Below are 15,467 nucleotides of genomic sequence, written 5' to 3'. Positions count from 1 at the left end.
CGAACCCCTCCCACAGACAGACAAACACTGGTTCAGGAAAGCCGTTCTGCTTTATTACAAAGGAAAGAAAGACGCGTTCAACGTTTTCAGAAAATACAAGACTGGTTTGTTTTTTGTTTTGTTTTTTTTTGTTAGCAGTTTTACCAATTTTCCTTTTCCTATGAAATGCTTCTATTCAAACAGCTGCATGTGAAATGTTTCCACCTTCTCTTTCGGGGGTTTGGGGATGTAGATTTTCCTTAGTTTGGAAAAAAAAATCAGGCCTTCCATATTTTTGAATATTTATCTTGGTCTTAAGTGCACAGGGTAACAAGTCCTGTCTGGCAGCTCAATATTATTAACACTATTTTTTTTTTTGTTTGTTTGTTTGTTTCTAACACATAATGCCACCACTGCTCACCTCCTAAAAATGAGGCTGAGCAAAGAATAATTACCTTTTTTTTTCCAAAATAGACGTCATGTATATATATATATAGATACAGCTATCTATATATATAATATATACACATTCGTACATACATATCTTTATTCATGTGATGTCCAAAAAAATAAAAAAAAATGTACACATTTATTACAAAATCGTAACAAAGACTGAGAAGTGTTTTATCTGGAACAATGTAGCTTAGTCATAACCCCCCCGGGTGAGGATGGTCCACAAGCTGTTCCCACAATGGTCACTAAAACAGTCTGATTTGTAATTATTGGAGTTAGGCAGAGAAAACCTGATCGGGTGTGGGACCGAATGCACTGTTAAGATGACAGATCAAAAGGAATGTTCTGGAGGAGAAGGGAAAAAAGAAGAAAAAGAAGAAGAAAAAGAACAAGGCTAAAGGACAAAGCGATTCCATCATGATGTTAACAGTAGGTTGTGAATCCTTCCAGACAAAAACAGGAGAAGAGCAATTTTTTTTTTTTTCCACATAAAAAAAGCACAAAACAATTTTTGTGTTCTTTTATTACTAAATAGTGCAACAATGAACATTGCATTTTTCTTCCGCCCTTTTGTATTCACATGTATTGGATTGATTTTTTTGTGTCTGTCCTGTTTACTAACACGGTACGTTTCGGAAAACGAAACGTAGCCTTTTTGTCGTACTGTAAGTCAGTTCTCCTGCCAGAGACCAAACAGGCTTTTGATCTGAGGCGTAAACAAAATACAGACTGGTGCTCAAAATGAAAAAAGGAGGAAAAGAAAGAGAGGGTATGAGAATATTTAAAAACAGTGTAATGGGGTGTGTGTGTGTGTGTGTGTTTGTGTCATTTTGGGCAGCACATTATTGGTAAGGCATGGTGTCTCCCCTCAGTGGTTTAAGGTAGAGACCCCCTGCCCTCCTCCTGCAGTCCTTGTCCAGACAGGTGAGGAATAAAAGCAGATTGTGGTTGGCCAAGTCTAGTGCTGAGGTCTGTTTCTGCAGCTCAGAGAACCTGAGCACCTCCGGTTCAGAAGGCCTGCTGCGCCGGGTTGTAGTTGAAGGTGGTCGGTACGTGAGGCCGCTCCTCAAGCTTGTCATATTCAAGGTGAAACTCCTTTGTGGGGGGAGAAAAGTGAGAGTTAGTCATATTTGTACTAATTAAGGGCTAATATTTGGAAGGATGCTAATCGACTAATACTCATTAGGTTGGTAGGCAGCTGCAGGTGAACGAATAATATAACTCCGCCATAAAAACACTGAGCACTGAAACCTCACTACTTAAGACAAAGCTATCAAATTTCTAAATACAGTCATATATCATACAATACTGCAGCAGTAAGTGTTACTGTTAGACTTCTCTATACTTTATATTACAGTATAAATTCTTTTGGGACTTCTGCCTCTAATTAATAACCAAGTATTTATTAGTTCGGACCAGACAATCTATCAAAAAAGCCCAGGTTACTTGTTTAGATATCTCACAGATACAGAAACAGAACCCGCCTAAAACTATTTTTATGCTGAAAATTCCACCCATTTCACTAAAATCCCTCAGGGCCAAGCTGGATAGATCATTGAGCAGAACGATACCCTTTTCTAAGTCAGCTAAAGTCTTACAAGCATTTATGAATCCGTACAAGATGATGGATCCATGGAGATTTGTTAATCTATGAACAGATTCATATATGGAGATCAAGCTGAAAGACAAATACAGTAATACCTCACAGATCTGCCTCTCTGCAAATTTTTCACAGACCCACGAAATCCTTGCAAAATCCTGCAAAAGTGTTTAATTTCGTGGCCATTTATACATTTTCATGCTTTTTAATGTGAAATTATTACGAAAAAATTTGTTTATTAATTTAGTAATATAAATATACAAGTAAAATCAACAAAATATCAATATAAATGTTATTTTAATGATATCGAACGTTGCCGATATCACGTACTTACAGTACAGCCATTATGACACGCTATTGGCTGGAAGGGTTGGAGGTAGCCAATCACAGAGCATTAACAGTTTTAACTGGCTGCTGATTGGCTGGTAGCTACGATGCTTTGTATGCGTGATGTCGCGGTTCATCTCCCCGCAGTGATCTCAGCGATTTTTCCCTTGGTTTTTATACAGGCGATACTATTTTTCCATCAAACATTTATTTCTTTTTTAAGGGTAATGTATTAAGCTAACTTTTAAATGAAATTAAAATATTTTGGGAGCATGATTGGGGTCATATTTAGGGTTTAAACGCTAAAAATAAGCATTTACGGTACAGTATTAGCATTTTTAGTGACTCCACCGAAGCCTCGTCATTCTCGATGGGTTCTGGAACGTAACCTCGCGGACGTGTGAGGTATTACTGTACAGTTATACGTGGATACGAATACTATTACATGCGTTTCAAAATTTGGGAAGCATTTAAAACGTATCAAAGTGATCAAATTTTACCGCTGTTATTAGATGTTTTTAAAGAATCGCTTAAAAATGGTCGTCAACATTTTATATCCGGTGGGTATTTCCCAAATTCATAAGACAAATAAGAATCCGCTAGATCGAGGTCTTCTTAACGTAGATAATAAACTACTAGCTAGGATTCTGCCTACTCAGTTGGAGAATATCCTCCCACCAGTGATTTCCTCAGACCACACAGGATTCATTGGGAACTGACTACTCTTTTATTACTATTAGCAGAATGTTAAACATTATTTACACCCCAAACTGCAATCGTACTTTCTCAAATTGTTTTTAATTAAACGTTTAATTAAATTGTAGTTAAAAAATGTTTTAATTTTCTTGGATGCAGAGAAGGCTTTTGACAGGATTGAACAGGATTATCTCTCTATGCTCCTGCAAGGTTTGGATTTGGCCCTAAATTCAGCGTCAGTAAAAACAAACGACGACAGTTCTGGTTACTTTCCTCTTGGCTGCTCTACCCGACAATTCTGCACTCTTTATCCACTCCTTTTTGCGCTTGCTTTAAAAACCCTTAACCATTTCTCTGCGCACTTCACAAGCCTATAGTGGGAACATAAAGTGTCCTTATTTGCTGACGATTTATTATTATTATTATTATTATTATTATTATTATTATTATTATATCCCTCCAATTCTTTAAAATCATTACGTCAATTTTAGAGAAATCTTGGGAAAATTTCAGGATATAAGATTAACTTCACTAAAAGCGTGTTATTTTCAGTGAGCTCGATAACGGACCATCGAACATTTACTTCCGTTCCTTTCAAAATGTGCTTTGTTTCAGAAAATTATTTCATAATACCACAAAATAACAAAAGGTCCAATCTCTCTAGCAGGTGGTTTTAATATTGTGAAAATTAACTAACATATTGACAGATTTTTTTTGTTTCTTTTTCAGTATATTCTGGTTCTTTACAAAAATATGATGAGTATAACTCTTTATTTTAGTTTATTTGCAATGGTAAGTCCCCCAGAATTAAGTAGACCCAAATTGCAGGGTGCTACAGAACTGCTTCACATACAGCTTTATTACTGGTCATGTAAAATAAGAGCTCAGTCATTTGGGCTCCAAAGAGATCTGTATAGAAAATTATGCATGAAAATACACTATGATTCTATTCGTCACACTATTATCAAAAAGATTGATACTGCTTAATTGTAAAGGGGGGAAAAAACCACCCACTCGTTCTGCTTGGACGAGAGATTTTATGCCATAACTCTAGTTAGAAATAAGTTTTCTCTGAAAGGGAAAGCTAAACAAAAATGATGAACTAACCCTAACATTGCACTGATTTCATTTTTAATTTAATTTAAGATGCATGCAAACGTGTTGGGTGCCAAAACATGCCACCCCCCCATTTATTTATTTATTATATTGATTATTCTACTTTAAGATTCAAAAACGGGATGTTAATGTTAAATAGAAATCGAAGAAGGCACGTTACTAACCTATTAAAGAGAGGGGTCCAAAAAAAAAACTTCTAGCCGTTTGCATTCTATAACCATTCAACAAATCTATGCTGTTATTAAATGACAATAAATTTTACCTTAGCAACCTTCCTCCAGTTAAGACAATCAAAGAAGTAGTATGTCCCCCTCTCATAAGTGTTGGTCTTCAGAGTGGGCTCCATGCCAGGTGCTCTTGTAATCCACACCCTCTCCTCTTTATGGTACCTCCAGTCTCGGTTAAAGCTGCAACGTGTATAATAAATAATATTACATCGACACAAAATAACCTATGTGGTCTGATAATGCCATCTTTAATTGTAACTGACGTGTCATTTCTTATCTGTTCATGAAACGTATGGAGTCATGCATACAGTTCCACAGCAGCCAGAAGCTGTAAGAGATCTCCTCCGTTCATGTAGTAGAGGTAGAACAGCAGGTCCTCCCCATAACGTGCTAGTTTTATTGCAGCAAGCTGTGGATAAACAAAGCATGATAAACTGAATGTCAGAACCAATAAAAAAAAAAAAATGCTGCTCGTGACTAAAATGCATATAGTGCATTAAAAACGGAGCTCCTTCATTCCACACAGCTCAAAGTTACATCTCTGCCTGGTCTCAGGCAGTGGTACAAGCATGCGATTTCACGTCACTCTCACGTACCTTGTCCCTTATATGAATGTTGGTTAAGTACTCAGATGGAACATGGAAGTCTGAAAAAGAAGTTTACAAACAATTCAATTCATTTGACTGGTACAGATATAGATCCTTAATAAACAAGCATTGGCGAGAAGAACCTAGAGGCTCAAAAGGGAACCCGTCCTCTTTAGGTTAATATTAAAATTTTATGGAAAAATCCAGTATAGTTTTAGAGAAGTAAAAGTAAACAGTACTGAGTGTTGAAGGCTCTTCAGTATACACATCAAAGAGCTGCTCTACTCAATAAAGCAGACACTAACCGATGTCTTGTGGTCGGCATGGTGCAGAAGCCCAAGGAGATGCGAACTTGGGATACAGATTCCTAAAAGATTAGGGCATGGAAAAATCATCAGGAATCATGCAGAATGATCACAAGATATATGTATAAAATTGCTGTCTACAAAAGGCGGATGCTAATATACAAGAAAGGACTATGAAAGTGCAGGGAACACAAGACTGTATCGTAAATTGCCATACTCTGGAGAGTTAAGGTTGAGTCCCAATGTGGTCAGGTCACTTCCTAACGCCAGATGAACCATTCCAGGGTCTGTTTCAGCTGCTCGGATGAAGGCTAGCAGTCCGATCATTCCAAACTGATCCGTCACCATTCCAGAAGGAATGTTTGTCACCTTGCCTGGAAAGAAGCAGGGTGATACCAGGTTCGTGTTTTAACTATGCTCGTGTATAATTTTATTAGATTCAAATATCTGTTTGTAAAAATAACCCTCAACATAACACACTAAATAGTGCCGACACCTGAGACTTTTATAATCACATGAAGATTAAAGAACCTGGGTTTAGTTACTTTAATTCACTTCTTTTCATGCCCTGGATTTCTGGTTCCCCCAGTAATGTTTTATAGTCATGAGTAATTCCATCTCGTCTTGTATTTCTTACTAGTTGCTTACTGGTAATATAAAAAATAATTACTCACATTTTGTATTTAATAATGTTTCATGTTAAATAAAATGGTTAGAATACAAGCTATGCAAGATAGATAAATTGTTTTATAATTATTTCTTGTCATCTGAAATCAAAGTGAATTTTAGAAGTGCCTACATTATTCCCAGCCCTACTGCATACCTCAACTACACCGATCAGGCATAACATTATGAGCACTGAAAGATGAGGTGTTATTCACTTTATCATGGCACCTGTTAGTGGGTGGGATATATTAGGCAGCAAGTCAACATTTTGTCCTCAAAGTTGATGTGTTAGAAGCAGGAAAAAATGGACAAGCGAAAGGATTTGAGCGAGTTTGACGAAGGGCCAGATTGTGATGGCTAGACCACTGGATCAGAGCATCTCCAAAACTGCAGCTCTTGGGTGGGGTTCCCGGTCTGCAGTGGTCAGTATCTATCAAAAGTGGTCCAAAGAAGGAACAGTGGTGAACCGGCGACAGGGTCATGGACGGCCGAAGCTCACTGATGCACGTGGGGAGCGAAGGCTGGCCCGTGTGATCCGATCCAACAGACGAGCTACTGCTGCTCAAATTACTGAAGAAGTTAATGCTGGTTCTGATAGAAAGGTGTCAGAATACACCATGCATGATGTTATGCAGTCATAATGTTATGCCTGATCGGTGTAAGAGTAAACACGTTTACCCTTTTTAGCCAAGGAATTTTTTAGCATAAAAACATTAGAAAACTTTCAAATAATTCTGATTGCATATAATAATAGTGCAGCTTGCAGACACTGTTTAAATCACTGCCACAATATTGGAATATAGCTTCTGTCTGTCAGAAGGAACCCACCTAACCAAATCAACCCCTAGCTTTTTGTGTAGTGAATTATTGGTTAGAGACCATGTCTGACTGGGGTTTAATTATTGTTCAAGGCTCTGCGTACTGTTTACATTTCTGGCAGGTAGCATCACATGAAACTTCTCATGAAAAATCTTTTATGTCACTATTGCTGAGGAAGTCAAATCCCTGAACAGGATATCAGTTAACTAGAACTATATGCATGAAAAAGTACTTAACTCTATAGGGTATAACCTAAATGTATCTTTTAAAATAGAGATTTAAGAACCTCTTAAATATGACCGAAATCATTTTCATATAACAAACATAAACTGTCTGTGTTGTGAGAGATGACATCAAGCAGCTCAGCATAAATAGAAGCTCACCATCAGGCAACACCTGAATCCCCTTTTTCTGCTGGTTGTTGTTCTGTGCTGATGTCTTATCACCTGGGAACTTGGGACCATCTGCACTGGAGCTGCTCTTGGTTGATGAGTTCAAGTTCTGCTGAATTGACAGCAAAACAAAAATAACCATCTTGGCTATTTCATCACAGAGCTTGCTGACAGGGTTTAAACGTTTGAGTAATACTGACTGATTTGCTTTCATCCGTGCTCAGCGTCGGGTCCTTGTAGTTAGGCCCAGGCAGTGCAGGAAAATCCTCATTGTGAATTGAGAAATCTTGGGACTGTTCAGTTGACGGCTTTGTGACCATCCCAACTGAGGTGTAAACATAAAAAGACGACTAGTCAGCATTTAGCTTTGACTATAAAAAATATGAGATTGAATTCATCTAGTAAAAAATAAAATCCTATGCAGATGCACTTCTTTCTCAAGTTGACTCTGTTACTCGTGGGGAAATGTGCCCTCACCATAGGGAGCTCTTCCAGCCAAGGGATTATGCAATGGTGTTGGGTTTCCATTTCCTTCCCTCCGACTTCTGTCTGCTAACGCTGGAAAGTCCGAGAGGTCCAGTCCTGTCACGTTTTCACTCCCATCTATAAACACAGACCATATAAAACATTGACATTTTTTCCACATACATGACAGCATCCAAAAATAAAAAATGAAGCCTTAAAAACTGGCACATGGTAAAAGTAGAATGGTAGAGAGATGATTATAGTTGTTAGAATATCCAAACTGTTCCACAAATAACTTACCTGTTCCATTAAAGATGTTGTTCGATAAAGAGTTCATACCAAACCCCTGACTTCGACCCATTCCAAAACCTGACATACTGAGGAATGATAGACATGCGGTGTTACTACTGACACAGGCTAAACAATTACAACTATTTAATAAAATCTACTTCAAACAAATGTGAAAAAAGTTATCATTTAACACATATGATACAAAAGCAACCAGATGGATTGTGCTTCGTGCCATTTCTGTCATTTATCAGTGCCGTGCTGTTCGACAGGTTTCTTACCTGTTGATGGTGAAGGGCTGGCGTGCCGGCTGCTGCTTTGGCATACAGATGATGCTGGGCGAGCTGCGGTTAGGACTCCCGAGGCCTGAGCTTCCCATACTGCTGGTCCTGCCACCCATACTCATGCCCTGGCCCACTTGCGAGTGATTCATCATGTTCCTGGAGTTCATAGGCAGAATGCCCCTACAGAGCGGAACATATTACATTTACCTGAGGGCTTATCCATACATTATCTTCAACAGTCTGTACGTAAAAGTATAAATACAAACAAAGCAGGTGTACCTGTTTGGCGAAGGCGGAGTATGGAGAGACATGGTTGGGACCCCCGTTGTTGGGGTGCTATGGCTCGGTAACTGAGTACCTTGTGTTAAACTCCGGTTTAACTGAGGGTTGTTGTTGCTCATGTTCCTTATTGAGAAGCCTAGTGCACCTTTATTTCAAGAGGGGAAAAAACAAATACATGCATAAGTAAGCGTGAACGAGTACCTTCTATCTAAAACTGCAGTCTTCCTCAATTCTATATGTACTTACTTTGGGGACCATACAAACTTGCACCAAGCTGCGACAATTGACCTGACGATGACGGCGAAGGAGATGCCAGCATCTGTCAGAACAGTAAAGGGCACAATTTTTTCACAAATGTTTTCCTTCATAATTTTAAATCTTATGCACAACTGTATATTACAAAATACAACGATCAGGCATAACATTCTGAGCAGTGAGAGGTGAAGTGAATAAGACTGATGATCTCCTCATCATGGCACCTGTTAGTGGGTGGGATATATTAGGCAGCAAGTGAACATTTTGTCCTCAAAGTTGATGTGTTAGAAGCAGGAAAAATGGACAAGTGTAAGGATTTGAGTGAGTTTGATGAAGGGCCAAATTGTGATGGCTAGACCACTGGATCAGAGCATCTCCAAAACTGCAGCTCTTGTGGGGTGTTCCCGGTCTGCAGTGGTCATGGCTCATGGGTGGCCAAGGCTCACTGATGCATGTGGGGAGTGAAGGCTGGTCCGTGTGATCCGATCCAACAGACGTGCCACTGTTGCTCAAATTGCTGAAGAAGTTAATGCTGGTTCTTATAGAAAGGGGTCAGAATACACAGTGCATGACGAGTCAGGGCTTTTTTGGCGGCAAAAGGGGGACCAACACTATATTTAGACAGGTGGTCATAATGTTATGCCTGATCGGTGTCTCTCACACCATTCGAAGACTAAACCGAGACAAATCCAAAACTTAATCACTTGATCATTATTCCTGGTGAGCTCGAATGTCTGATCAGACGAATGTAACACGTTAACAACAACAACAAAAAGTAATGGTTGTATTTACATCTTTCTCCGATCGATGAGGGAACATCGACGGCTGGCCATAGTAGATACTCTCATCAGGGTAGTCGCTTTCGACCCCCTCTACAAACTTCTTTCTTGTAGCACTGAACATACCGTTCGTCACCTGTAAAAACAGAGAGAGAGAGAGAGAGAGAGAGAGAGAGAGAGAGAGATTAACAGTGAGAGCAGTAGGAAAAACACACACACGCACATTTCCAGACAGGGATAGCTTCTGATGTTTGTTCGGAAACCTGAAGCATGTAAAATGCAAAGTAGTGAGTTAAGCTGCTCTAAAAATCGACACCTGTAGCTTGTTCATCACCAGGCACATCATCTTTCCACTCATTATCGGTGTAATGATATTAAACCATGCTTGACAGTCAACACTGACAGGTAGAGTTTTTTCCATAAGAAGCAGCAGGTGCTTGATAAACAAGTTGTTAACGACTTAACTCAACTACTAGTTTATAAATTTGTTTATAAGTTTGTGAATTTCCCTTTGGGATGAATAAAGTATCTATCTATCTATCTCCATTACACCGGCTATATAGCCATTTTCACCCAGTTAACGTTATACACACATCTTAGAAAGCTTCTTCTAATAATAATAATAATTATTATAATTTTGTATTTTTTTAAATGGTGTGCTGTACTGAAGTTTGTTTTAAATACGTCTCATTGTTCCAGTTATTTAGCCTGGCTTCACTTAGCGCTCGGAACACTACAGGAATGAGCTGCTAGCTAAACGTCAGCTAATTAAATGGACAGCAATTGTTAGCTAGCTCGAAATAACCAGCTGATGCTAAATGTTGTTAGCCGACTTATCTTTCGAGCTAAACGCAAAAGCGCAAAGAACGGCTGATTTACGCCTTTTAGTAAATTGTTAATTGATCGGCGCTGCTCCTAGCCTGCTTTAAGAGTACACCGTGAGGCACCAGAGAAAACCCCGCTTCTTTGAATTATTTACTGGTTAGACTATTAGCCTGTAGCTAGCCGTGCAGCTAACAAAGTGGCTTTCGCTGGAGAAGGGCAAGAGTTTAGGCCCGCTGTATATCCGCTCTGTGCCGGCCTACATCTCCCAGATTATACCCGAAACAGCACGCCGTCGTACTGACCACAGGGTCATCATTATTAGCGCCATAGCACCACGGGAGCACTGTACTCACATATTATTTAGTACGGCGGTATGCGGCTTCGGGCTTCTCTATACACAGTTAGCCCGCAAGCTAAATGCTAACGCGGCTAGGTATACAGACAAAAACAAGAGACGCACGAGCCGTGTGCGTACCGCGCCATTAGTTCACGCGTAGCGGCGCGTGCAATAAAGAAACGATCGCAAAACCATTGGTCCGGGTTGATTTCTGCTCGTGTCCAGCGCACGGGATTGTGTTTTTAGTGTTCATTAAAGATAGAATTTACTAACCGCATTAATTTCCCCTCTGCTCGTAGATCCAAGATGGCTGTGTATCCTGCAGCTGGGAATGCTGGGTGAATAGTCTTTACCCTCTGACCCCTTACTGACCTCGAGCCTATCATTTTAGGCCTGAAATGGGTTCATCTTATTACTTTCTGCTGCTCTAAACATGGCTGATGAGCTTGGAGAGGCATAGCTGGACTTATGGATTATTTCATTTTGTTACCAAACTCGTGCTTTAGTGTAAAATGAGCACTAGCAGGAGTATAACATAAAGCAACACATTTTCTGCTTCAGTTTCAGCTAAAAAATGGCCAAACCTACAAGTTGCCAAACATAAACCATGTGCCTATGTATCTTAACTCTTTTTTGCTTTTAATTGGCGAACTAGTTGAGGATACATTATGAAGGTGGTTAAGGTGTACTCTTGATGGTACCATTCCAGAAACAAGTACAGTTCGGTACCTGTATTCTGAAAGTGGATTCTTTGTTCTTTAATTTAAAGACAATGCTATACAGAAAAATGAAATAAACTAAAGACCACAATATACAGAGTCTTAGCAATATATATATATATGTATATATATGTATATATACACACACATATACATATATATATATATATATATATATATATATATATGCATCAATGAGCCTTGGCCGCCCATGAACCTGTCCTGGACCACTCAGAACCAGCATTAACTTCTTCGGCAATTTGAGCAACAGTAGCGCGTCTGTTGGATTGAATCACACGGGCCAGCCTTCTCTCCCCACGTGCATCAGTGAGCCTTAGCCGCCCATGACCCTGTTGCCGGTTCCTTGGACCACTTTTGATAGATACTGACCACTGCAGACCGGGAACACCCCACAAGAGCTGCAGTTTTGGAGATGCTCTGATCCAGTCGTGTAGCCATCACAATTTGGCCCTTTGTCAAACTCGCTCAACATTTGTCGCTCAACGTTTGTCCATTTTTCCTGCTTCTGACACATCAACTTTGAGGACAAAATGTTTACTTGCTGCCTAATATATCCCACCCACTATCAGGTGCCATGATGAGATCATCAGTCTTATTCACTTCACCTCTCAGTGCTCATAATGTTATGCCTGATCGGTTTATGTACATTTATATATATGGTTACATATGTATTACCCAGGCAAGTTGTGTGGTCATGGGGTAATCTTACTTATTTCAGACAGTACAACTACGGCAAAAAAGGACTGTTCAAACAACATTATTATGATGTATAATAATAATCCTAATTTTGATCATTTAATTTAATTAATGAATTACTATTAAATGAAATTTTGGTACTGGAACAAAATTTTTTAATAATGTTGTGACCACTAAAATCATAAACAACTATCATATAGTTTTAAGCCTAGCCTAAAAAAATTATTTTGTGCCTTTTACTGTCCAAACACTAAAAAAAACAAGCACTGTCTGCTTTTATGGCATTTGTCTGGCTTGAATTTTTGAATGCTGCGCAATTAGTGATTGTTGTGGGTGAGAGGCTAGATAAATATACAAGGCTCAGTTCACTCCACATTCCTTATCCACTTGCATACTTTACTTATCAGTGCTCTGCTTTCCACAGCCTGGAATTCATGTAACATGCATGAGGAGGGGCAAGCTCAGTATCATCTTTGGCACTCACTGGAGTCAGAAAGCTCAGAGCTAGGCACAGGGAGTGCAGAGTGCAGGGCAAGAAAACCATCACATTATTTTCTGGGGCGAAAAAAGAACAGATTAAATCATCAGGAAGAGCGACTCGTACAAGTCTTCCACAGGAACATTTTGCAGCTCTTTAGTAAGTAATGATGCTTATAATGATGTTTTACCATATGGGGTATTGTTTAACGTTTAATGCAAATCCTATTTCAAATCCAGAGTTTATAATAATATAAAATATGTGAATTACCAATATCCAAGCATTTCCATAGAGGATTCTAATGGACTCAAATTAAGTTATTATCTATTGATGACAAAGGATGATGTATTTTTGATGATCATTTCTATTAATAAGCTCATCTGCTTCATGAAGGGACCATGAGCGTTGGTTGGAATAATGGGAAATGTTGTTCGAGGAGCCGTGGCCTTCATTCCCTCAGACCGATGTGAGCGATTCTTGGTGGGAGACTTGAAGGAGACGCCACATGATCGTACCTTGGACCTGAGCAGCCGTCATCTTCATCGTTTTCCGCTTAGATTATGTGCCTTTGGTGACCTTCTTAAACTTTATTTGAGTAATAACCACTTGAGCAGTCTGCCTCCTGAGTTTAATAATCTGAAAAAGCTTCAAATTCTGGCTCTAGACTTCAACTGTTTTGTGGAACTGCCTTTGGTTGTTTGTAGTCTTCGTCAACTTAACATTCTCTATCTTGGCAATAATCAACTTTACAAACTGCCAACACAGCTGGCTCAACTCAGCGAACTAAAGACACTATGGCTAGACAACAACTGCTTTGCAAAGTTCCCGTCTGTAATATGTAAGCTTTCTGAACTCAGAACTCTTCATCTGGGTTACAATCAGTTTCGTAGCTTGCCTGGTGAGCTGGCGAGCTTAAAAGAGCTGCGAAGTATTTGGTTATCAGCCAATGTCCTGAATAAATTTCCACCAGTGCTTCTGGAAATGCACACTTTGGAAGTGATTGACATTGACAGGAACCAGATACAACATTTTCCACCACTTATTCACTTGACAGGGCTTAAGATGATTATCTATGACCATAATCCGTGTGTTAACGCACCTTTGGTGGGAGAAGGTGTGAAACGGGTGGGCCGCTGGGCTGACAGTAAGAATGATGGGGATGATGAAGTGGAACGAAAGATGGCTGAAGTGTCCATAGAAGAAAACACAGCTGAAGTGTCCACTACTGAAAACACAGCTGAGGTGTCCACAGAGGTGAGAGAACAGCTGCCAGAGAATGAATAACAGGAACTGCACAACTAGTATGATGTTTATTATCTAATATATTCAAGGTAGTGATACTCATGCTTGATACTGTAAATGTTTAGATATAACAATTTCAGGATTATAGCTGTCACGCTACTACATGGATCTTTTGAAGTATAATATACAAGCATTTATGTTCTCCTGCTTTTTGATTCCTCGATTTCTTTCAAGATATACAACTTCTGTTTTAGAGAATTAAAATGTATGAGGTATTGAAGGATATTCCAATGATGAATTGCTAAATTCCAACAATGTACCTCACCTCCTCAATAATGCATGTGTGAAGTGACAGATTTGGGTCTGCAGTATAATCTACGACCTTTAATAGGCTTTTATCATTATTCTTGCTGGTCCTGCTTGCTGGTGGATTGTTGAGTAGACTGCTGTTTTCAGCAAATATTAATCTCGTTAGCTGTGTTTTTGCTGCTATTAATAGAATTCTTAGAAGTTATATCAGTAAGTTAACATTCCCATGGGATAGAATGTGCATTTAGGAATAGTGTAAGCAAAGCTGATTCTCACGTTCTGTGTAAAGTGTGTGTGTGGTTTTTTTTTTTCACATGGCACAATAAATTTTTTTTACCAAATATCAATGTGTTCTAATTTCTGTTCTTGATTATTATGAAAGTATATCATTTAGAATCATCCATCCATCCATTTTCTATACCTGCTTTATTCCTAATCAGGGTCACAGGGTTCTGCTGGAGCCTATCCCAGCACACATTGGGCAAAAGGCAGGGGTACACCCTGGACAGGTCACCAGTCCATCACAGGGCCACACATAGACAGACAACCACACAGGCAATTTAGAATTGCTAATCAACCTAATGTACATGTTTTTGGACTGTGGGAGGAAACCCACACAGGCATGGGGAGAACATGCAAACTCCACACAGAAAGGCCTCTGCCTGTTTGAACCTAGATTCAAACCCAGGACCTTCTTGCAGTGAGGCAACAGTGCCAAGCACTAAGCCACCGTGCTGCCCTATTTAGAGCCATACACAATTTAAGTAGATAAATATAACCAATAAAACTACATAACTTAAGAAGCTACAGGCACCTCTTATAAAAATTACCTATTTAAATAATATCACTTATTTTAGGTAGTCTTTTTTTGTTACATAAAGTGTGTTAATAATAGGTTAAATAGTATGTCCTTTAAGAATTTCACATCAGTGTTCAACTTTGACATACTATTTAATGCACTGGTGTTTTGTCTGGGGTTCAGCCCGTGGCAGGAGACAAAGAGATATTGATTTTGCAGGCTTGAATACTGAATACCCAAACTGCTGTTTTTGTTGCAAACAGACTGCAGCAAGTGAATGTAGCAAACACATCTTCAGCTCATCCTAACTCTAACAGGCAGTGATGCATTTCAGGGTTATGATTTAATCCATTAACCAAAAATTTCCTAAAACCAGAACCATGTGATGAACTGCTTTTCTACATGGTGTGTATTCCTGCCTCCGGATCCACCATCACCCAGACGGATAAAGTGGCAAGTGAGTATGTGAGTTCAACCAAAAAATGTCAGCCTTTATCAGGATGCGGAGACTGAGAGCCAGG

At 39.2% G+C, this 15,467-nt stretch overlaps 2 protein-coding genes across 6 annotated transcripts; one reads left to right on the top strand and one right to left on the bottom strand.

Annotated features, from left to right (window-relative positions):
- Positions 1–31: 31 nt before the first annotated feature.
- cnot2 (CCR4-NOT transcription complex, subunit 2) lies at positions 32–11,107 on the bottom strand. 4 transcript variants are annotated; one of them, XM_058407855.1, is made up of 15 exons: positions 10,956–11,107; positions 9,534–9,656; positions 8,733–8,805; positions 8,484–8,631; positions 8,202–8,384; positions 7,933–8,009; positions 7,645–7,770; positions 7,368–7,492; positions 7,159–7,279; positions 5,508–5,664; positions 5,291–5,352; positions 4,995–5,044; positions 4,707–4,807; positions 4,434–4,578; positions 32–1,527 (listed from the first exon to the last, which is right to left on the bottom strand). In XM_058407855.1, the coding sequence occupies exons 2-15, from the start codon at positions 9,642–9,644 to the stop codon at positions 1,441–1,443; spliced, it is 1,566 nt and encodes a 521-aa protein (XP_058263838.1). In that variant the 5' UTR covers positions 9,645–9,656; positions 10,956–11,107; the 3' UTR covers positions 32–1,440. The 4 variants fall into 4 exon arrangements, with proteins under 4 accessions (XP_058263838.1, XP_058263840.1, XP_058263839.1 ...); XM_058407857.1 differs by having other exon boundaries at positions 7,159–7,276; XM_058407856.1 differs by lacking the exon at positions 10,956–11,107 and adding an exon at positions 10,821–10,844.
- Positions 11,108–12,578: 1,471 nt separating this feature from the next.
- On the top strand, positions 12,579–13,917 carry lrrc10 (leucine rich repeat containing 10). Of its 2 annotated transcripts, none has more exons than XM_058407566.1 (2): positions 12,579–12,755; positions 12,972–13,917. In XM_058407566.1, the coding sequence occupies exon 2, from the start codon at positions 13,014–13,016 to the stop codon at positions 13,878–13,880; it is 867 nt and encodes a 288-aa protein (XP_058263549.1). In that variant the 5' UTR covers positions 12,579–12,755; positions 12,972–13,013; the 3' UTR covers positions 13,881–13,917. The 2 variants fall into 2 exon arrangements, with proteins under 2 accessions (XP_058263549.1, XP_058263548.1); XM_058407565.1 differs by having other exon boundaries at positions 12,582–12,755; positions 12,990–13,917.
- Positions 13,918–15,467: the final 1,550 nt, after the last annotated feature.

This window comes from Hemibagrus wyckioides, linkage group LG14 (assembly GCF_019097595.1).
Source record: "Hemibagrus wyckioides isolate EC202008001 linkage group LG14, SWU_Hwy_1.0, whole genome shotgun sequence".
NCBI classification, from domain to species: domain Eukaryota; kingdom Metazoa; phylum Chordata; class Actinopteri; order Siluriformes; family Bagridae; genus Hemibagrus; species Hemibagrus wyckioides.
Note: the sequence above shows the minus strand (reverse complement) of the source record. Positions and strands in the feature narration are given on the sequence as shown.